We start from the raw sequence: 20,443 nt of genomic DNA, 5'->3' as shown, positions 1-20,443 counted from the left end.
CTCTCGGTGGAGGCCGAAGTTCATGAGATCGAGATTATTATACGTCCGATGGATTGGCATAGGTGGGTCTAAGAACAACGTGTGACAGGGAAGGTCCCTAAACGCAGAAAGGGAAGCGATGGATACTGAATCGAGTATGGAGAAGAATAGGGAAAGGCGGAAGAGGTTGCCAAGCTGAGGCAAGACAGGCGCAGCAGTGATATCACTGGGCGAGCAGGTCGGAAGCGGTTCCAGAATTTCGTCCGAAGCCTCGCTCGGATTAGTTAAGCGAGTTTGAGCTTGGGAGGAAAAGAAGGCCTAGTTCGGTAATCACAAGCGGCGGCGGGCCGGGCAAAAGCTTAACTCTTTTCAACCTATCCAATTTTCGTTTACCGCCAAATAGCATTCTGCTTCTCACAACCCGTTTCTTTCTTCATGCCCGTCAACGGGCAACCCTTCCTGCATTAGCGCCTTCGAGACTATGCTATGGTTGTGTTTATACGCGGAAATCGGGTTCATGCCCCCGCCTGGTTCATGCCTCCGAAGGGCGATTTGCCGGTAGCTCTGCTGGGAGCTGCGAGTCCTACCATCCAGTACTCGGGTAGCCGTGCGGATGGTGTATTATTCTAGAACACTAGCGGGCCAAGCGGGCTAAAGTTCTGTAGCTGAAGGAGAACTATCACAAGAGCGGAAATGAGCGGATTCCTAATTAGGCTCTCGCCTCCATAACGCGCCCCGCCTGCTAGGCGTGAATTCGTCACAGATGAATAAGCGGCAGCGATAGCTCTGAACATATATGCCGCCACAGAAGATGCGATGCTCACGAATCGTGCTATATTAAACAGAAGCAGAGGCCTGATGATAATCAACATCTACGATTCATAATTTAATCATATTATTACTCAAAGATGAATATGCACTATCCAACCACTTCTGTGTCATCTTGGGACGCAGCCAAATTTTCGATCGACATGCAGGGACCGCTGGATATGACATACAGTGTATGTGGATCACTTCTGGTCATGAGCTCTCACCTCATATAGAACCGAGCTAACACATGAGACTAGGAAGCATATAAAGAGGCGATGCAATGCCTTCTACCAACACTACAGCCTGGCTTGGCTGCTCATTCACCGATATGCGACTATTCTGCTGAGTCATTAACGGCACAGCAGCCTGATGCCTTGTCGGAAAGCTCAGCAGATGGGTCAAATGCTTCGTATTCAGCTTCATCAAGTCGATCACAATCACCTGCATCTTCACAAATACCGCCTGTCGATCTGTCAACCGGGAAAAGGCTGTTAAAAAGACAGAAAAACAGAGACGCGTAAGCACCTACTATCCATCCGATCAGCGTAGGGTATACATGGCAGAGCTGGACACTGATGTTTGACATGTTCAGGCAACGAGCATATAGAGAGAGGAAAGAAAGGCTTCTCCGAACCTTGGAAGAAAAGATTGAGAGTCTTGAAGTTGCGTATAGCATGATGAAAGATGAACGCGACCAGCTCCAGGAAAGTCTTGACAGGCTTACCAACACTACCGGACTCGCTAAAGGAAATATGTTGGGTTTTGATGGCCAATATGGAGCTTTCACAGATTTCCAATTCAATAATTTCCTATTCAGCGACCTACCACCACAACGAACAGTACTCCCTCTTTCATGATAAAACCGCTCTCTACTAATGTTTAATTTTTCGAATCGACTTCACCCACTTTTTTCACCTTTATCTATTTCTTTTTCTCTTAAAACACGGTTCGGCGGACTGGTAGCAGGAAATGATGCTGCTGGACGATGTAGCGATAATACACATGTACTCTTTCTTCTTAAAACATATTTACCAACTGTTCTTTTTCATACCTGGCCAAGGAAACCGGTACGAACAGTAGATACACCAACAGCATGAACATGTATGACCTCACATACAAGAGGAACTTACCACAACATATCATAGGAGCAAAAGGCAAAAAGAATAGAAATAAAAATTAAAAACAACTCAGCAATCCTGAAGTAATCGTTCATGTTGTTTCGTACGAAGTGCTCCGTATAGCGTGCAATCACAAGCAGGTTTACACGCATGATGATTTTTTCATCAGCCTCGCTGGCTATCCCTAGTTGAGTATCCGTGTTTCGAAGGGTGCTGCCCCTCAACTTTGGCAAGGCGGCGGGGTTTCTTGAGGGCAGTAACCTAGCGGACAGAGTACACTGCTTTGGACACTTGGGCCTGAGCGAAATTTAACTGGCTTCTCTTGTGAAACAAATACTGAAAGATCTTTACGTGTTCACACTCTGGGGCTATGCCATCAGCAGGAGCTCATAAAGCCGAAGGCGAAATGGCGGCGGCGCTGTCTTGGTGGCTGCTCTGGCTCTCAAAAACAACTGCCGAGCGTTAGTTGTTCATGCTTCGAAACGCTATTCCGCTCCTTTACGCAAGCCCGGCGCCATACCGATAGCTCGAGAGCGAGGGAGAATCCCTCCGAATGTAGCTCCAAGCTTTATCCGGCTTAAGGCCAGGCATGCTGCTACACAGTACATTAGAGATCCTCTAGTCTCCCTGCGAATGGTTCTATGTATATATTTTAAGATTATGAACTTTGAGCGTCTCCTGTCTCATCCACAGTTGCTCGCGAATTCCTTTCTCCAACATCCAAGGCGACGAGAAATCTGCTCACTCCGTTGTAGGCTGCAACAGTTAAAGTAAGCTCTACAATGTCCCTGTCATTTAACCCTGAAGCTCGTAGGTCTGTAAATATCGCATCATCGACTCTGACTTCCTTTGTCATCGCATCGGCATATCTTAGGACAGCCCACTGTTGAAAGCTTAGAGGGCCTTTCCCTGACGGTTGTATTGTTTCAACTATTTCAAGTTTTGCCACGTCAAATTCTTCGTTGCGTGCCAACACTTTAATGTGCCCGTCGTACTGGTACCAAGCTTGATTAAGTAGGGCCACTCGGCAGACAGCAAGCTCCATCAGATCAGCCCGCAGTTTGGAGCCAGAATAAAGTGCATCAAAGAAGGAATGCCAGCCACCAGTAGCTGCTGGTGAGTGAAGCAGAGTCCGATCAAGCAGCAAGAGCCCATTCTCGCCCCGACGCGCCAATATCTGATTGAGTACGGCACTGCCTGCTGCGTCCAGGTTGACGGGCGGGTTAGGAACATACGGCAGGCGCATATTTCATTCAATATCTTTGACAACGTGATACAACAGTGCGCAAGGAGTACAGCGTCTTGCAGATCCAAAACAGTAGACTTGAGGGTTGAGGCAGCGGTTGCTCGGCTGGGATGCTTGTGTAATGAACCTTGTATCGCTGGGGAAGGACTCTATATAAAGTATAGGTAGTGTACTCAGCTTTTAGCATCGGGGCTAAATATGTGCGCCCGCCCCCATGCTCTACTAATACTGAGCCAACAGAGTGAACGCCTTCTCCCATGCCGTGCTTGCGTGCAGACGTAAATCTGTGGCGCCACTCCGTACTGTGCCCAGTTTTGCAAAAACAAGGGCGGCGTGATGTCTTGCACGATTAGTAATGCTAGTGGTTTGGGTTTAGCAGGGAATAAATGTGGAGTATTCCTCGCGTTTTCTGTATTCTTTTCTGCCGCCGGTGGATCGGACTACAAACACGGTAGTAAGATGAGGAATCATGCCAGATCGGTAAGATACGAGCCGTGAATTTCAGCACGCGGAAGCATCGCGGCGAGGCGATCCCTCAAAGTTTGCCCCCTGCACTTTAGCTGTTAGCGTGGCTTTGGCGCGCCTCGTGTATTTATATTCGCCTAGCGGAGGACGTTAGAAGATGATACAAAGACAATACAACACCTGCTACGGAGTACACAGGACACAAACACAAGAGCCATAATGACAAGGGTAGTCTCCAGGATGTCGGCAACAGCGCCTCAATCAGTCACTGAATTCCAAGAGAAAGTCTACGCGCTGCTACTGCAGATCCCAAAAGGTCGCGTAACTACGTATGGGGCTATCGCTCGAGCTCTCAAAACCTCCCCGCGAGCTGTGGGAAATGCGCTACGCAATAATCCATTTGCACCCAAAGTTCCCTGCCACAGATGCGTCGGGAGCACCGGATTTATAACGGGCTTTGACGGCGAGAGCATCAATAAGAAAAACTTTAAACGATCAAAGAATGGACTCGTTGAAGGTACCGCACACCAAAGCAAACCTCGAGGGCCCAAAATATCACCGGTGCAGCCTGCAGGGACCAAATTGAGCTTAAAGATACAAATCTTGAACGACGAAGGCGTTTTGGTTGACAATAGGGGTATGGTTATGAACCAGAAGAAGGTGCTGTGGGACGGACCGTGGAACGTGAACGCGCCCAAATATGCAACCAGTTGATGACATCATATAATGGCTTAGCGATCAGTCCGTTATACAGAATTCCGCCCAAAAGAACACAGGTCCAATATCCCTAATAACATAATCCATCAGTCATCCAATACACACTAAGAGCTAGCTGAGCTGTCGAAAATATTTTGCACTGCTGTTAATCCGCCTTTCATATATCTGTTGAATTTATATATAGAAGCTGAGATCCATGTATTCACATGCGATGAGTAAATGGAACTGGTTAATTATTTCGTCTCTCTGAAAACATTGGCGTACTTGCAGTATAGCTCCTGTCTAATATTCACCATGTCTCAACCGGTACCAATTATCTTTGTAGGAAGGGTCCCAGACATCGCACTGGGTATCATTGAAGAGTTAAAGCCCGAGATCGAAGGTATAGGACATGTGCTACTTCATTTCACCTTTCCATGGCGCGCCCTCTGCCAGAAGAACGATTGATGATTTAAAATTATCTGGACAATACACTAACTGCTCTTGGGGTTTATTGTACAGTTATCCAGCACTTTGCGGAACCGGGAGTTGCCACAAGCCAAATTCCAGCAATCCTTAGGAAAGACGCTGAAATTCAGTCTGATACTTTCATGGGCACCGGTGATTACACACGTTCGCCAGTTGCCATCCTTATCGGATCTTGGTATAATGACCAGATGATACAAGATTTTCAATCCTCAGTTTCAGGATTTTCAACTCTTCTATGGCTGCGCGTTGATAAGTACATATCATCTCCTCCGTTGGGTCCTCAGTACTCGATAGTCGTTGGGAGAAGGATAAAGGCTCGACTTTTGGATCTTGTAAAGAGTGGAGCGGAAAGCCCTGATTATGTGCATCTAGTCTAGCTGATGAATTGGTGCTGCAAGTTCACATTGAACGCTTATCCCGCTATACATTAGCGAATCTCAAATCAAAGTTTTCAACGTCAAGTCCACACATGTCTAATATTTCTCGTCTATTGCTCTGCACAACGTTTAAAAACATGAAATTATGAAAAAGGCAAAGTTACCACCAGACATAGGCTCCTAGGTCGAGGTTTAAGCCTGTTATAACCTTGAGTTGGATGAAAAACGGGCCTCGCTCATCAACCTGGTTATTACCCTGGAGGGGTAGGCCTATCTGTCCCGACAACTTGCATTCTTTCAGCCTAAGCTTAATTTGCCACTTACAAACGCAGGTCACTGAGCGTGTATCGGGTTTATACAAGCCACTTGACCAAAAAAAAAAAAAAAAAAAAAATGCATGGGCGTTAAGTTGTAAAGTATTTTGGCTACGCCTGGCTGCTGCCTACTTCCATGCGCAGACTGAGTAGCAAAGAACCAAGATGGCAGCGTCTCTGTTATCGCCGGCATTACTACTAGATAGTTTGCAATCCAATAGAAGCTGCCTCGTCATACAAAATCCTCAATGCCCTTCCATTAGCTCAGCTCATATGGACATATTTATCAGGTAAAATTAACGGTGATATGTTGATGGGGTAAAATAGCTAAGCGCTTCATGCCTTGCGTACTGCCTAGCTACAAGCTTTAGATAGTAAGATACATGCTCCGAAGTCCGAATAAGGAAATTGTTTACGTCCGCCCGCTTTGTTTGAGGTGCCGCTATAATAGCGTCGCCACGTAAAACGGCGGCGGGGCACAGCTTAGCAATGTGTCACATAATTACTATAGGTGGTGACATACATCCGAGTCAACTATGCTGTACTTCGTATGCTTCAATTGAAACTAGGAGAAATAATGAGGAATCAGAGCTTGTAGAATTAGTAATGTAGGATAAGAAAAGAGTTACACTAGAAAGGTATTGAGGGTATAAAATAGCAAAAACAAGGCTACCATTTGCATATATATTGCTTCGGTACGAAACTCGCAAGAATAATTAACAAAAATCTAGCAACACTTTAGCAAGACTAGAAGTAAGGATAAAGGTTGCTTCTTAAGTTACACAATTAAATATGCCAGCTACAGCGCAGCGAGTCGAATTTAAGACGCAGGATGGAACGGTTTTACGCGGAAATTTGACGTTGACTGGTGAACGGAACGCACCAGCTGTTGTCATGATTGCGGGGGTAAGACTTGCTCTATCCTTATGTAGCGGTAAATGAGTAGGCTGCTAAGGAAGAAAACGCTATAATAGCTTACGTTTCTGAAAGAGCATGGCGGAGCCCAAACTGCGGAGGCATTCAACACAGCTGGATATGCTACTCTGCTATATGATCACCGACACTGGGGATCTAGCGATGGATTGCCACGCCAACACGTCAATCTTTTTCAACAGGCTGAAGATTTGTCAGACGCCATAACATACTTGGTGAACAGACCAGATATAGACGGCGACAGAATTGCCATTTGGGGCATTGGTCACGGCGCAGGAGTTGTGGTGCGGACTGGTGCTTACGATAAGCGCGCAAAGGCAGTCATGGGAATTTCACCATTTTTTTCAGGTGAAATTGATATGCTTCGTTTCCCACCTGGAGCTTATGAAGCCGCGTGGAAAGAACGGGCAGCACGGATATTAGACCCATCACTCGAACCTGAATACCTGCCAATTTTTGCAGAGTCGATGGAAATGGCCGAACGATGTCCCCAAGCTAATATTATTGGAAGCCCGCAGGGTTTTTTCCTGCGTTCAATTTTCAAGCCTATTTCAGATGCAGCTGGGACGCCCTGGGAGAATAAATTGACGCTAGAAAGTCTGTACTGGCAGAGCAAGTTCGAGCCTACCGCGTCGGTACACTTAATCTCTCCTCGCCCCTTCTATTGGGCTGCAACTGATGCTCCGTTGTTACCTAACTATCAGTCTCAAGTTCGAGTGTATGAGAAGGCATTTGAGCCCAAGCAGTTCCACTGTTTCCGTAGTCTAGAGGAGTCTGCCGCAGGTCCAGCATTTGAGAAGAATCTTGTGGAGCAAATGGAATTTTTGAGGAAGTGGGTTTAAGTAGCAGAGTGTAGACTGTCTATTACTATAACTCCTATGGAATTTAAAACACCTATGTGTTCATCATGAATATTGAATCGCTTGAAAAAATTATAATATGCGCCATAAAATGCTCAGTTTTTAATTTTCAAAATGCTGCGTCTTACTACTATATGAGTATGCGCTGAGGCAATCAAAGAGTCCAGTCAATGCTTTCATCGGCAATTTTTCGTCTTATCATTACACGAGGGCAAATGTGCTCAATAAAGATACTTAACATGTGTACAATATGGACAAAGTAGCCATCGCATTTGCTGTGATGCTACAAAATCTAACATACAGCTTCCGCTGGAGATGCCTCTAGGTTACTATCTTCGCACTGTTGACTAATACGTCGAATATGGCGTAAATAATAAGCCATCGTTTAAGTATATTTAGGAATTGGAATAACATAATATTGAGAACTTCTATCTAGCATGTTTCCACGCTGCGTCATCGGGTTCAACCACACTACTGGGCAACCAAAACTCCACGGTAGCGCATCTTTCCGTCAAGCAGCCTTTGTAGTGCTTCTGTAGCCCCGGCTGCTGATAGTGGAAATTCCTCAACTATAGGAGTGATATTGTGCCGAGACGCAAATTCCAGCATCTCTCTATGAATCTGGCGTGTAGCAATCATGCCGCCTTGAATTCTCAAGCCATTCATAATGAGATCCATTGCTGGTACTGCAAGCTTTTCAAAAGACACTGTGATAGGATAAATCGTTCCCTCTGGAGCCATTATAGGCAAATACAATCCCCAATCCGGTTGGGCGTTGCTTGCGACTAGCAGATGGTCAATGGGAGCACGAATCTCAAGCTTTTCAACTCCATTTGTGGGATAAAATTCCTTTGCGCCGAAGGCGAGTGCTTCAGCTCTCTTCTGCTCAGTACTCGAGAAGACTACAACTTCACAGCCCATTTTGGAGGCGAACTGAATCGCCAGGTGGCCCAAGCCGCCGATTCCGATGACTCCCACTCGATCGGTGCTGCGCACGCCATTGAGCTTCAACGCATTGAAGACGGTGGATCCGCCACACATCAGGGGGCCGGCGTGGCTGGACGAAATATTGTCGGGGACATTATAAATGAAACCCTCTTTCCACACGGCTGCGCTAGCGAATGATCCTTGGTCGAAATTAGCAAGACCAAACACTTCACGCTCTGCACAGAATGTCTCTCTGCCCGTGATGCATTGTTTGCAGTGCCCGCAGCTGCTATGCTGATATCCCCACCCAACACGATCGCCACTTTAGCAATTGAAGATTAGCGTTCTTATTCCCAGTTCGCCGCTAAAGGAAATGTAATAACTCACATTTTAAATCTCGTTACGCTTGAACCAATTTCTTTCACTATTCCCGATCCTTCGTGACCAAGGACCATATCAACTTGCCGATAGTGCTATAATTTTTGGTTTAATTCATTAATACGGAGTGCACGCACGGAAAAAACTACGTTCGATGGAGACTTACATAGTCGGTGTAACAAACACCACTGTGGGTTACCTCGATTAGCACTTCATCAGGCTTGATCTCACGATATGAAACAGCGTCGACGAGTGTTCCATTGGAAGACCCCTTCACAACTTTGAATTCAGCCATAATTGCTCGATTTTATTTTAGCGCCGAACATATATTGATCTGCAAAAAAGTTGGAAATGCGTTCCTGAAAATGGCAACGCTATAAGTATTTGTAACAAAATTTCCGGAAATCTGGAATACAGCAACTTTAAGGCACGGCATTGTAGCGTGCTGTGCTGTGCCCAGTGAAGCAAAGCGTGGGGTATGCGTGCATGATACCCGTCTCGCAAGCATTAACCACTTCGGCAAGGCTCTGATGCGAATAGGGGCATAGATTTTGGAATCAGGGCCGTCACATTGGCAGGAGCTCGAGTTTACTGATTAGCGCAGATTCGACTGTTATTTATCGCGAAATACGAAATTCTGCAGAGCTGAATTTGGCAGCGCGAATAACATAAGCCAGCGAAACTCTTGCTGGGTGACTAGACACTAATTGCTCATTTTATGTAACGTAAGCCAAACGAAGCTGTAATAATAGTGCCCACAGGACGAAACTGTACTATCCTAGATCACTTTCCTGGATCACTTTCCATACGGACACGCGATGCGATTCGAGGGCTAATCTTAGGATACGCTGATGGCTATATCTAAGCCAGAAACGCAGATCTGAAAAGATATCAGAGGCCCATCTTACTTCGAACTGTTAACTTGTTTCAACCGCTAGCCCAGACTCACCTAAGAAAGTCCATTGAAAAATTTTGCCATATGAATAACCATTATTAGTTCTTTTGTTGTTAAAACAGCTTACCAAGCGCAGCAGATAGACCATAGATTATTACTACAAACTGGAACGCCCGGCTATGCTCAATTAGGCCTTACACAGTGAAAAGCAAACGTACTTCGTAGCATGGGATATTCTAACTGGACTGCTGCCTGCATTTACTATTATCTAACTTAGCTATATCGCTAACGACTCAATGACGACTTTGTTACAATTAGCTAATTGCGGATTTGTGGTTGGCTGCGCTGCTACGCAAACGGGGCTGCCGCCCGTTTGCTATTTCTCAGGACGTTTCGTGGGGATTAGGTTTAGGTTAGAAGCCGAGGCAGTGAGTTAGTTAGTAATTGAACGTAGCAATGAGTAATTCGTTCGGAATCGGAAAGTTGATTATATATCACAGTGCTAACGATACTGAACTCCAGTGGGGTGTCGAAAGTCCGCGTACAAACGCTAATTTACACCAAAACCTACCACTTTAAAACAGTAATAATTATAAGAATAAATCTACAACAAATATAATATGTATATATTTTTCTATAGTCTCTTATATTATTTTTACTAATTTATGTGGAGATATTAGTTTTTTACGAGTTAGTATTGAATTTCAGTGTAGATCACAATTGCTTTGTACCTATGCAAACTTTTGACACCCCACGATACCTCCGCCCTTCAAAGAAGCTGTCGAGGGAAGCTATTGAAGGGTCCTCTAGGCTATAAATAAGCACAATCCGCTCCTGACTTACATACAATCATTAAAGCATAGCAGTTTATTTAATAAATCAACATTTTCACTTTCTCAATTTAATATTCAACAACAAGCAACTCAAGATGGTGCAGCCCGTCATGGAAATTGTCGTCACTGACGTTGGTGACCACACGATCGACGATGTATCAACCCAGGATGGCAAAGTTTGGTTGGAAGCGTTCCGCGTGGGCGCCGAAAAGATTCCTGGAGTCGTACGAGCCGGCTGGGGCCGAAGCTATAGAGACTCAAGGATAGCAATGCACTTCATCGGTAAGTATTCTACATCGCTACTGCAATATATTTGTTCTAATAGGTAAAGACTATCAAACTCGCCACCAGCATGATGTGCATAAGCAGGAAATCGGAGGTGCTGTCCCTGAGTCGCTCCAGCGTATCATGGACAAAGAAAAGACCGACCTGTATATTATCTCGCCAAACACGCCTGACCGGAGAATCCTCTATGCGCCTCAGACCAACGTTGTATTCTTTTGGGGAATTGATGAAGAAACATTTAGATCGAAGCAAGATGAGTTCTTCACTGCAATTGAGCAGTCAGATGCGTGCCTCGGCTATATTTGGGGCGAGATCCAGCAGCCCGTGCTCTCCGATAAGAGTGGCTACGCGGCGCTGGGTAAAGGAGGAGTGATGATTAGCGGGTGGAAGAGCCGTGAGGAGCACGATAGAGACGTTGCGAAACCTCGAGTCATGGAGGCCTACAAGGCAATTTCGGCCACAGTTAAGCGGACAGATACCTGGGGAATGCAGGTGTCCCTGGTTGAAAACAATGGCCACTTCCACAAGTGGCAGCGATTAACTAAGACTGACGTTACTAAGGCAGACTACGCTAAACGACCAATCGCTTAGATAAAGGTTGTATAGCCGCGCTACTCACAACGTTCACAATACGCGTCGGACTCGCAACATTAGTTATGTCAATAGATTCATATTGTAATGGTACTTTGGTTAAATACTACTATACCGAAATACTGCCAACTGCAGGTGTGAAACATCATAGTAGTTCTCCGCCTCCATTACTATCAATAATATGTTATTGTAACATAGCAACTTTGAATTCCTTCACTTATTTACTACTATAAGCTAGAACTTAGGTTTGTCCCTTAAGAATCTCTAGTATTATCAATCATAGGAAACGCAGGTATTACGGATAGCTATTGTTTATACCATACACCTTGTTGAGGAAAAGATTGTGTGCAAGTGGAAGTGTTACGACCTGGTCCCTCGTAACAGGTTGAATCCCTATTACACAGTTGGTCTCGTTACAATAACTGCAACAATAGTGATTACCGGCTTATTAGTCTTTGTTTGGTTTAAGGGCATAACAGATCGCTACAGGGATGTTGTTTTCTTTCTTTGCTAGCTATTAGGCTGCTTAGGCAGCTAGATTATCCAAAGCTTCTGACCCGCCTAGACCCAATTAGGCAGTCTAGAGTAGTCTCTAGCGGAGATCTACACGACAGCATAGTTTTGTAACAATACGACACCAGTAGTAAGAGTTAGAAACGTGGCCCAATCTTTCTCCTGTGTTTAAAACTAGCTAACCAAGTTATTTAATGAGCGTGAAAACTAAACTTATATATCTAGTTGACGTTCCCAGAGCATGGTGGGAAGCTAGCTTTCTAGCTGTCCCAGCTGTCCTAACTCTCCTGTTCCTCGGAAAGTTGATGGCCCTGATTGGCTTATCCGTCCCTAGTTAACCCAGTTTCGTCTGCCCTGTGGGCTGGTCGTGGCGAGCTAAACTCCAGTGCACTCGCTGCCGTTGAACTGAACATTTTGAACGCCTAGGGCATCATTGATAGCACTATCTAAAGCTTGCTTGATGGGAGCAACGGCTCCATTCCTGAAAGTAAACACCGAAATGAGATTGTAATTACCATAAATGTTGTTGCTGGTGTGGCAGTTCGGCTCAATCGGATTTGTAGCACCTTTAACCGCGTTTAGGGTGCTGGCGATGGCACCGCAGCCGTGAGAGCAGCTAACGCCAGGGAGGCTTTGAATGCCAACAGTAGCTCCTGTGGTCCCATCGGCGTTGAAGCCCAAAGAGCAGCTGCCATTACCAATGGCCAGTGCCGAAGGAAGGGTCATAAAAGCGACAACAGCTTTAATAACGAAGGACATCATGGAGACTGAGTATATCGAAAGATATAAAAAGAGCTATATAACACATTTTTTGTTTTAGTGGCTTTAATTTGATTGCTGAAGATTGTAGTAGGATAAGTGTTATGAGAAGGAATTTGGGGCAAATCATGCAAGAACAGCTACCTTTTATATGCTGAAAGGCCCAGCAGAATGCAGTAGTAGTTTGAACCATAGAGTTTGAACATCACAGCGGCAACTTCTGATCATCCTTGGTTGTAAACGAACTTACTGCTAAATATAAACTACACTCTATGACATTGGGATTATCCTGGTTTCCAAGAGAGGTCCAGCTACACTGTTACGCTCTGGTTCATTTTAACAGGCTAACTCCCCTATAAGCAGCTGATTCTGTTACTATAATCACTACTATTGCGATAATTGGCCCAATCTTTTGCCCTATTTGGAGTAATGAGATGACGGATCGTCATATATACTAAGTGTTCTTCTATCTTGGCATTTAGCGATGTTGGAGTAAGCCAGAACGCCAATCGAAGGCCACTTGTATCGCCAATGCTAGACTGAGGTCGGCTTATTGCAATTCCACTTGTTTTGTGTTGGAATATTGTTCGTGGTCTGATTTTACAACATAAGGGAAAGATTGATTTACTTGCAATGTCTTAATATGCTTCGTAAATCTTGCGACATTAAGCGGTACTAGCCGCAGGCCTATGCTGTGGGAAATTAGACAAGAGTATCTGTTACTGAGCTATTTTATTTCTACAAACTTACGACAATTTTCATCTACAGAAGCTATTCTGCGCTGTACAAAGTGACTAAAATGTTTAACGCATAATACTGACATATTCTCGCGAATCTGCCACTGCACAGCTTGCCGTTTTTAGAACTTTCACTTTAATCAAGCTGACGAGATCTACATGCCCCTCTGCCGCAAGGCTTCATCAGACTAAGCACTAAAAGAGCTGACACGATCAACATGCTTCGGTCTGCTCTAGTTGTATTTTCGCTTCATCGATGGTAAATATAGGCTTGCATGCACTATTGAAAGACGAGCAACATCCAAAAAGATATCTAGATTAGGAATCGTCGTCGTGGTCGTCATAGTAGTAACAATGGTAGAAGTATCAGCAGCGGCGGTTCTATTCCTATTTTATTTTACATGTAACCTAGGATTTGCACATCTTCTCTATCTTTCTAGTTAAAAGTAGACAGCGGGACCCAACACGTGTTCACATCTTTTACAACTCATGGTGGTCGAAAACTAGCCACCTGACAGCAGTTGCGAGCTCCATTCCGGCTCGGGCGGTTGATGGTAGCTGCGGAAATTGAACAAACCTGTTGCGTGTATTAGATAAACTGTTTCACTATGAAAAGAAAGATGTTGGATGACTTACCAGTTGGGTAGTTCATAGTGGTCGGTTCGAGTTTGCACACCAGCCTTACGGAGCATTGCCTCGTATAGGTAGCCTTCGTCTCGAATAGGGTCTGGACCGTCCATAGCAAGGTATGTTCGAGGAAGCCCCTTCACATCTGCCCAGGCAGGGAAATTTTCTCCAATTTTTCTCTCAGACTCATGGACATTCAGTAGAGACAGATATTTCTGCCAATCTTTTTCTCCGAAGACAGGTGCCTCAGCGTTTTCTTCATGAGATACTACTTTAGCGGCATACTCTGCTGGCACTGACTGCGGGCCCGAGTATACAAGAACCGTGGGCACAATTAAGCACTGGCCATCAAGCTTAATTGAGGGGTGTCGGTCGCGAGCTCGAATAGCAGTTGCAGCAGCCAAGTGAGCACCCGCAGTAGCACCGCCAATGTACAGCCCCTTTTGAATATCTCCTCCATAGGTAGACGCATTCTGGTGGATCCATTGAAGTGCATGTTCAGCATCCGACAGAATTGTATCCCACGAGTTCCCTGGTGCAAGTCGATACTCGAATGAAATAATTACGAGATCATTGCCATGTCCAATCATAGCGCGACACCCTAAATCGTCACCATCTATGTTACCAGTGGCCCAATATCCATTGTGAAAGTAGAGCATAACGGGGAACGTTGTTGAGCTGCTCTGGCTTGGTGTGTACACGCGAATCGCGAATTTGTGGTTAGGCGCGTGTGGGAGAGTGATTGTGGCATCTGTAGACTTGACACTCGCAAGGGCAGCCATTGCTGGCTCTTTCAACAGAGCAATGTTATCCAAGCTCTGCTGGTTGATGTTCTTTCGGATGGTTTCCAAGTCGTCATTGTGATTGATGTACTTCGGGTTTGTTGCGGCGAACTATTGCCGCTCAGCATCGTTTCGTGTGAACAATAAACATGAACATGAACATACCGTGTTCCATTCTTGAGACATTTGCGGGGGCGCCATCTTTGCTGCTAACACTTCCGTTGTACTGTATGTTGATCTAAGTATAAGCTCGATTGTAGCGAGAAGTAGATTTATATGGAAGTGATCGGCAGTAAATTGGAAAGTAGATTCGCCGGGCTACATATTTGTACTGCTCATCGGCTTGGAAGATGCTTCTACAGTGAGGCCATCTAGAAGAATTACGTAGCTGCAAAATGTCGGCCCAGCACACTCGTTCGGACCAGGGCGGACGCAATTGATGAGGAAACACTTGACTAACTACGGGAAGCGGGCCCGCTGCAAGGCTTACTTTAGCAGGAGTTCGCTTCCGTTCAGCTCCTCCGTGGTGCTATAGCCCACCAATATGATTCTTCCGGAGCAAAAAAGGTAGCAGGGCGCAGGCTAGAGAATCAAATGGTGGTAAGCATAGTAAACGAATAGAAAACTAATTGCCATCTGAATAGCGGCTGCTACGGAAGTGGCGGGCATAAAATTACGTCAAAATGAGCTTAAAAAAAGATTTTAGTCAAAAGATACTGCCTTTGCAAATGTTGCGCGTGGCTTGCGATTTAGCGCGCTATCCTTCATACCTACCTACAGCATAATGTTAGGCGAAGCCGATATACGAAACAACATTTCGCGTTAAACGTTCTCAAGGATCACAAAAGTCAAGACTGCGTAGATAATCAAAAACCTCCACCTCCTCCATGTAACTTGATCCGCAGCAATGTACGACTTTCCTTTCGCGCTAAAAAGGATAACCTGTGCCATGTTCAGGCTATGGCTTTTAAACCTGCAGTTGAGCTAATACTCTGATGTTAATAGTTATACTGTTGTAACATTTAAAATAGCTAGTTACTATTGGAGTTAATTAGTATGCTAGGGTCAATATGTTAAGTTAGCTATATATCTTTAAAAGTATGGATAAGGGATAATAATTAACTTTATAACTGTAAGTAGTTTGTAGCGAAGAGAGATAACTGTAGGGTCCAGGTTGTCTTTTTTTAAGCGCAAATAGAAAGCTCTGTATTGCCATGGTGGGGCCTTGGTTGGGTTCCGAGTATAGCTTTTTAATAGACTAGTTTCCCCACAAGACTCGCAGCTTACAAAACTCTCAGCTTAGTCGCTTAGAATACAACAGAAGAGATACAGGAAGACTTTGCAGAAAATTAATGGAAATACCACATTCAAAGAGATAGGTACCCAAAAAGTAATGGGTCAAGAGGAAGTATCAGTAGCGTCGTATAGCACGCATCCTTATATCAGTACTAGAGTCCATAAGTGAGTGTTTGCACCTCGTAAACTGTCGTAATATTGCAATAGCTACTTCCTTACGCCTGTTACTCTCTCTCTTTGTTAGGTAGGACTAAGGTAATTTTTTTGTATACGCTCTGCTAATAATGCGATATTTGCGCAAACCTGAACCCTTATTAGGTGGTATAGTGCTAAGCGAGTATCTCTTGGAGTAAACAATGTCCCACTTGAGCTCCCCGCATTCTTATTGCCCGACTCCCAAACAGCACCAGAAAGCTGCCTTAGCCCTGCCAAAGAGATAGCCTATATGCCTTACTTTTATTGAATAGTCACTTATTCTTTGATATTGAAGGCAAGGCGTTTTTCTCTTCTTTTTTCTTTTAGCATTATTTAACTATAATTCATTTACCCAAATTTTGCTCGTACGTAAACATAAGTAGAGTTAATTTTTGGAATAGGTGCAATGCTCTCAAGCCATCGATTGCAACCCTTGTGTCATGAATTGCAGCTTTAAGAATTAAATGTGTTAATAGCCGCCACAACAAGGGTGTAAACGAAAAAAGGGTCATCATCGCTTAACGAATGCAAGTGTACACCGACAAATCAGCATTGTTCGCTTTCACGTCGGCGACCGAGCATCTTCTATTTGTACTTCATATAGCTGTACAAGTCGGTAGTAATCGCATTTGGTATACATTCATGATAAAAGAATTATGGGCATATGTTAAAATTACTCTATAAAGGACAAGGAAAGTATTCTAGAAGATGTTCTAACTGAGCCTCCATGAGTCGCTGTGACGCGTAAGGAGGTAATTGCTCTACTTTGTATTATTTTTAGTAGCCAAACATTGCCGTATTGGCAAGACTGCCATTGCCGAAGAATGATCGTATGTCATTTATTAAAACATCGGGTGTTTCGATTGAAGCAAAATGTCCTCCACTTTCGTGGACCTTCCTTACGACGACGTTGCCTCCTCGCCGGGCCCAATCTAGTGGCTAAAGAAGAGTGATTAGCTTAGAGCAACTGAAAGTCTTAAAATATCCAACATACAGTCCTGTACCAGATGTCCGCTGGGAATTCCGAAATAGCGACTGGCTGATGAATATAAGGGAAAGAGGTAGAATTGATAAGCAGCCCGTTCTCAAGGATGTGATCCTACAACACTGTCAGCAATTGCTTTACCTTGGGATATGTCGTCTGACGAAGCTGCTCACATTAACACTTTCTTTGTAGAACCTAAAACCGGCATATGGTCCTTGGATCCAATACATCAAAGACCACGTAATAAGCTCTTGTGCGCTCCAGATGTGATGCTGCACTGTTAGGTACATGAATTCGTATATGCACATGGCGAAGCCAATGGGGCTGTCGGTCATAGCGTGTCCGATTTGTAAAGGCTGAGTCTGTTGCTCGAAACGATATCCGCTGCTCTTATTCTCAAAATTCCAGAACTCTTCAATTACATAATTCTCATCGCTTGTGGTGTTGCCTGCGTAGTATCGAGCGAAGTCTGTAGAATTAGGCTGCACGAGCCAAAAATTGCTTAGTAACGATAGTACTGACTCTGGATGAGACGATGCCATAAATCGATTAATAAAGCCGCCAACATCTCCTCCTTGGATAACGTAGTGTGGGTAGTTGAGCTGGAGCATCAAGTTATTGAATGACTCTCCAGCAGCGCGAGGGCCAAAGAGCGGTTTTGTTGGGGCAGGTGAGAAACCGAATCCAGGTATAGACGGTGCCACAACGTGGAACGCAGGGAGAGATGCATCGCAAGGATTTGTCAACGGTTCCAGCAAGTTTGCAACTTCAAGAAAAGATCCTGGCCATCCATGTATGAATAAAAGCGGGATGGCATCAGATCGATTGGATCGATGATGCACAAAATGCAGAGGCACCGGCTCTTCGTAATCAGAGTGCGGTTTGGCATTCACCGTGGTTGTAAACATTTTGAACCTTTTAATTGCATGACTGGTTAGCATTGGAAGGAGCTAAAAGAAGTGGAAGACAAAATTGTTATCTGTGCATTGGCTTACTGTGAGTTAATGTCGCTTTGAGTCTTGGACCAATCGTATTCATTAACCCAATAATCCCGAACAGACGTAGCGTTATGCACAGGAGGTCCATCGCTCCAATCTGGCTGCTCGACATCAACGGGATGTCGAGTCAACGCAACCTTCTGGTGAGCTAATGCAATGATTTCAGGATTCACTGCCAGCTTAAATGGCGCTGGGCTATGCCCGTACGTTGCACTCCATTCCAACGCCAGTGTATTGTGCACAACAGCTAATAGGGCAGCAGACAGAGCGGAGTGGCACCTGACAACTAACATCTTGATCGCCTTGTATACCTGCTTGGGCGTTTGGCGCTGTTGATATGGAAGCTTCTCTCAGTTTTCAAGTCTTCTGTCGCTAGTATTTATAGAATTTACTCTCTTAACATAGATCTGAGACCCCTGAGCTTTACTATGAGACTATTATTCAAATGACGGGCAAGAATTTCGAAGCAGTAGCATTCTTTAGTTCATACGTGTTTCGTGATGATTTTCTTATCTTGGGTATTACCTCCTTCGGAAAGCAAACAATGGTTAAGCCATATTAGCCTCTAGCCGATATTATTCTGCGCGCACTACTCTCCCTTGGCAGGCGAGAGACAAAGATGGACGCTGATCAGTAATTACTACATACTGCCAGGTCTCAAGTTTCCAAAACAGAAGACCGCTTTGGGATGTATCCACTTTGCCCGCCTTTGGTTGTAATAGCTGCAAATATTTCTATGTGTGGGGCTTATACCCGATGCTTGGTGTAACAAAGCTCTGCGCCGAAGATACACCAGCTTTTTTTTTTTTTTTTTTTCTTTTTTTAAGCACTATCGGCGGAGTGGGTATACCATGCTATGAATTCTGTCGACGTAATCTTTTCGCCCTGCTACTAGCCTGTTTTTGAAGGACGTGAAGAGATGTGAAAAGCCAAGCGCGAAGTAAGCGCGAGCTTCACGGTCAGTACGTACGGCTTCCCGCGGAGCATTTCTCCCAGTTTGTAAAAACGGCGATAAACTTTTTACTTCTGCTAAGTCTACATCAGGTAATGATACGCAGTCCTTGGAATATTTAACACCTCGCGGGCTTGGATTGTTCAACAATATACCAGCCGCACAGTCTGTAAATTGATGATAGCGGATTGGAATGGAAGCTCTGTTGTCAAAAGAGTTAAAATTTTTAATATCTTTTTCTTATCGCCATACATTCCAATATCACATCTATTATCGTAAAGATGGCTACAAGCGTGGAAGAACGTTTTGCTAAGCTGTCGCTCGGAACTGACGGCAAGAGGAATGAAGACTTGACTCGCATCATCCTAGCAACAGTGTACCCAAAGCCAGGGAAAACTGAGAGAGTAAGGCCGAGGTCTAATGCTGCTAAATGCTAGCACACATAGTAGTACAGGGTAGTATATACTAATAGGATCCTAGATTATTGAGCTCTACCAACCAATCATTAAGGACGGCGCAGATAAAGAGCCTGGAACAGTTCAATTCCAACTATTTGTTGATATAAACCCTGAAACCGGTAATGAAGAGATCTTCACTATTGAAAAGTAAGCCTAGTGTTGTGTAGCTCTGTTTACAAGCAAACTTGGCTAACAAGAAGGCGCGATTAGATTCAAGAACATCGAAGCGCTGCGGCTCCATCAGCAAGGAGAAAGCCTCAAAGATTTTAACAGAATTACGGCTGCTGAAGATCTCCATGCTAAACCTGTTTTGGTGCATGTTGTGAAGCCGGTCAGCGGATTCGCAATTTAGGAAAAGAAAGTCACTGTGGGGAGTTCCATTCTCAAGTACAGGGTCTGTCGAAGGTCACAGAAAATAACCAGCAGACAACTGCTGATCTCCTTAACAACTTTCAAGCACCTCTCATGATTTCCGCGAAAGCTGCTAGATTTCCACAATGCAATCAGGTCATGAGACAGGGTGCCTAGTGGATATCACTATCTAAGTCATGTACTAGATACCTACAGTAGTTAGAACCCTAGTTCTTACACAATATAATATACATCTGAGTGTAACAAAAGCTCCCGAAACTCTCTTCCCCAAGTTAGTGTACTCTGTAGATCGATGGGAGAAGGATATGTTCCCATGCCTTAATTTCTATCAGGGTTGTAAAATTAGTAAGCAGTTTTTAGATAATAATTTAGCGTTTATCTAATGACTTATATATATTCTGTTATTTTATTACTATTACTATTTTATTGTATTTTATAACTTGCTATATTATAATTTCTGCTTTCTCTTCAAACTAAACGAAAACTGAAGGCGAAAACAAAACTAGTTTCGTTACTAATAAATTCATATATAGTACATAACTAAAATAGTTACTAATGTACAGCCCTGTTTTC

General features: G+C 44.4%; 11 protein-coding genes across 11 annotated transcripts; 6 read left to right on the top strand and 5 right to left on the bottom strand.

The window, feature by feature from the left end:
* The first annotated feature begins 349 nt into the window (after nt 1-349).
* Nucleotides 350-2,159, top strand: GGI43DRAFT_194281 (bZIP transcription factor). The gene is made up of 3 exons (XM_083199985.1): nt 350-980; nt 1,047-1,306; nt 1,382-2,159. The coding sequence occupies exons 1-3, from the start codon at nt 888-890 to the stop codon at nt 1,644-1,646; spliced, it is 618 nt and encodes a 205-aa protein (XP_083057187.1). The 5' UTR covers nt 350-887; the 3' UTR covers nt 1,647-2,159.
* On the bottom strand, nt 1,996-3,599 carry GGI43DRAFT_413970 (carboxymuconolactone decarboxylase family protein). Its single transcript, XM_083206975.1, has one exon. It carries the CDS (start codon nt 3,151-3,153, stop codon nt 2,566-2,568), a length of 588 nt encoding a protein of 195 aa, XP_083057186.1. The 5' UTR covers nt 3,154-3,599; the 3' UTR covers nt 1,996-2,565.
* GGI43DRAFT_413969 (MGMT family protein) lies at nt 3,600-4,588 on the top strand. Its single transcript, XM_083206974.1, has one exon. The coding sequence runs from the start codon at nt 3,838-3,840 to the stop codon at nt 4,330-4,332; it is 495 nt and encodes a 164-aa protein (XP_083057185.1). The 5' UTR covers nt 3,600-3,837; the 3' UTR covers nt 4,333-4,588.
* A 41-nt stretch (nt 4,589-4,629) lies between these two features.
* Nucleotides 4,630-5,180, top strand: GGI43DRAFT_386894 (uncharacterized protein; the record flags this gene model as incomplete). The annotated part of the gene is made up of 2 exons (XM_083203853.1): nt 4,630-4,717; nt 4,837-5,180. The coding sequence occupies 2 exons, from the start codon at nt 4,630-4,632 to the stop codon at nt 5,178-5,180; spliced, it is 432 nt and encodes a 143-aa protein (XP_083057184.1).
* Nucleotides 5,181-6,073: 893 nt separating this feature from the next.
* GGI43DRAFT_413967 (alpha/beta hydrolase) lies at nt 6,074-7,339 on the top strand. The gene is made up of 3 exons (XM_083206973.1): nt 6,074-6,221; nt 6,277-6,399; nt 6,468-7,339. The coding sequence occupies exons 2-3, from the start codon at nt 6,287-6,289 to the stop codon at nt 7,267-7,269; spliced, it is 915 nt and encodes a 304-aa protein (XP_083057183.1). The 5' UTR covers nt 6,074-6,221; nt 6,277-6,286; the 3' UTR covers nt 7,270-7,339.
* A 408-nt stretch (nt 7,340-7,747) lies between these two features.
* On the bottom strand, nt 7,748-8,893 carry GGI43DRAFT_430140 (NAD(P)-dependent alcohol dehydrogenase). Its single transcript, XM_083209211.1, has 3 exons — nt 8,759-8,893; nt 8,602-8,687; nt 7,748-8,536 (listed from the first exon to the last, which is right to left on the bottom strand). Exons 1-3 carry the CDS (start codon nt 8,885-8,887, stop codon nt 7,759-7,761), a joined length of 993 nt encoding a protein of 330 aa, XP_083057182.1. The 5' UTR covers nt 8,888-8,893; the 3' UTR covers nt 7,748-7,758.
* Nucleotides 8,894-10,399: 1,506 nt separating this feature from the next.
* GGI43DRAFT_413965 (uncharacterized protein) lies at nt 10,400-11,244 on the top strand. The gene is made up of 2 exons (XM_083206972.1): nt 10,400-10,602; nt 10,652-11,244. The coding sequence occupies exons 1-2, from the start codon at nt 10,416-10,418 to the stop codon at nt 11,194-11,196; spliced, it is 732 nt and encodes a 243-aa protein (XP_083057181.1). The 5' UTR covers nt 10,400-10,415; the 3' UTR covers nt 11,197-11,244.
* Nucleotides 11,245-12,084: 840 nt separating this feature from the next.
* On the bottom strand, nt 12,085-12,736 carry GGI43DRAFT_430136 (uncharacterized protein; the record flags this gene model as incomplete). Its single annotated transcript, XM_083209210.1, has 1 exon — nt 12,085-12,736. The coding sequence occupies exon 1, from the start codon at nt 12,469-12,471 to the stop codon at nt 12,085-12,087; it is 387 nt and encodes a 128-aa protein (XP_083057180.1). The 5' UTR covers nt 12,472-12,736.
* Nucleotides 12,737-13,517: 781 nt separating this feature from the next.
* Nucleotides 13,518-15,079, bottom strand: GGI43DRAFT_413963 (alpha/beta hydrolase). Its single transcript, XM_083206971.1, has 3 exons — nt 14,780-15,079; nt 13,842-14,725; nt 13,518-13,782 (listed from the first exon to the last, which is right to left on the bottom strand). Exons 1-3 carry the CDS (start codon nt 14,813-14,815, stop codon nt 13,686-13,688), a joined length of 1,017 nt encoding a protein of 338 aa, XP_083057179.1. The 5' UTR covers nt 14,816-15,079; the 3' UTR covers nt 13,518-13,685.
* A 1,685-nt stretch (nt 15,080-16,764) lies between these two features.
* GGI43DRAFT_430134 (epoxide hydrolase family protein) lies at nt 16,765-18,755 on the bottom strand. The gene is made up of 4 exons (XM_083209209.1): nt 18,086-18,755; nt 17,264-18,005; nt 17,100-17,204; nt 16,765-17,044 (listed from the first exon to the last, which is right to left on the bottom strand). Exons 1-4 carry the CDS (start codon nt 18,379-18,381, stop codon nt 16,883-16,885), a joined length of 1,305 nt encoding a protein of 434 aa, XP_083057178.1. The 5' UTR covers nt 18,382-18,755; the 3' UTR covers nt 16,765-16,882.
* Nucleotides 18,756-18,895: 140 nt separating this feature from the next.
* GGI43DRAFT_413959 (putative quinol monooxygenase) lies at nt 18,896-20,139 on the top strand. Its single transcript, XM_083206970.1, has 4 exons — nt 18,896-19,050; nt 19,133-19,444; nt 19,521-19,645; nt 19,709-20,139. Exons 2-4 carry the CDS (start codon nt 19,322-19,324, stop codon nt 19,848-19,850), a joined length of 390 nt encoding a protein of 129 aa, XP_083057177.1. The 5' UTR covers nt 18,896-19,050; nt 19,133-19,321; the 3' UTR covers nt 19,851-20,139.
* Nucleotides 20,140-20,443: the final 304 nt, after the last annotated feature.

This window comes from Trichoderma evansii (genome assembly GCF_050947405.1).
Source record: "Trichoderma evansii strain SZMC 28006 chromosome Unknown GGI43scaffold_22, whole genome shotgun sequence".
In the NCBI taxonomy this organism is placed as follows: Eukaryota; Fungi; Ascomycota; class Sordariomycetes; order Hypocreales; family Hypocreaceae; genus Trichoderma; species Trichoderma evansii.
This window is presented reverse-complemented; position numbering and strand designations above follow the sequence as displayed.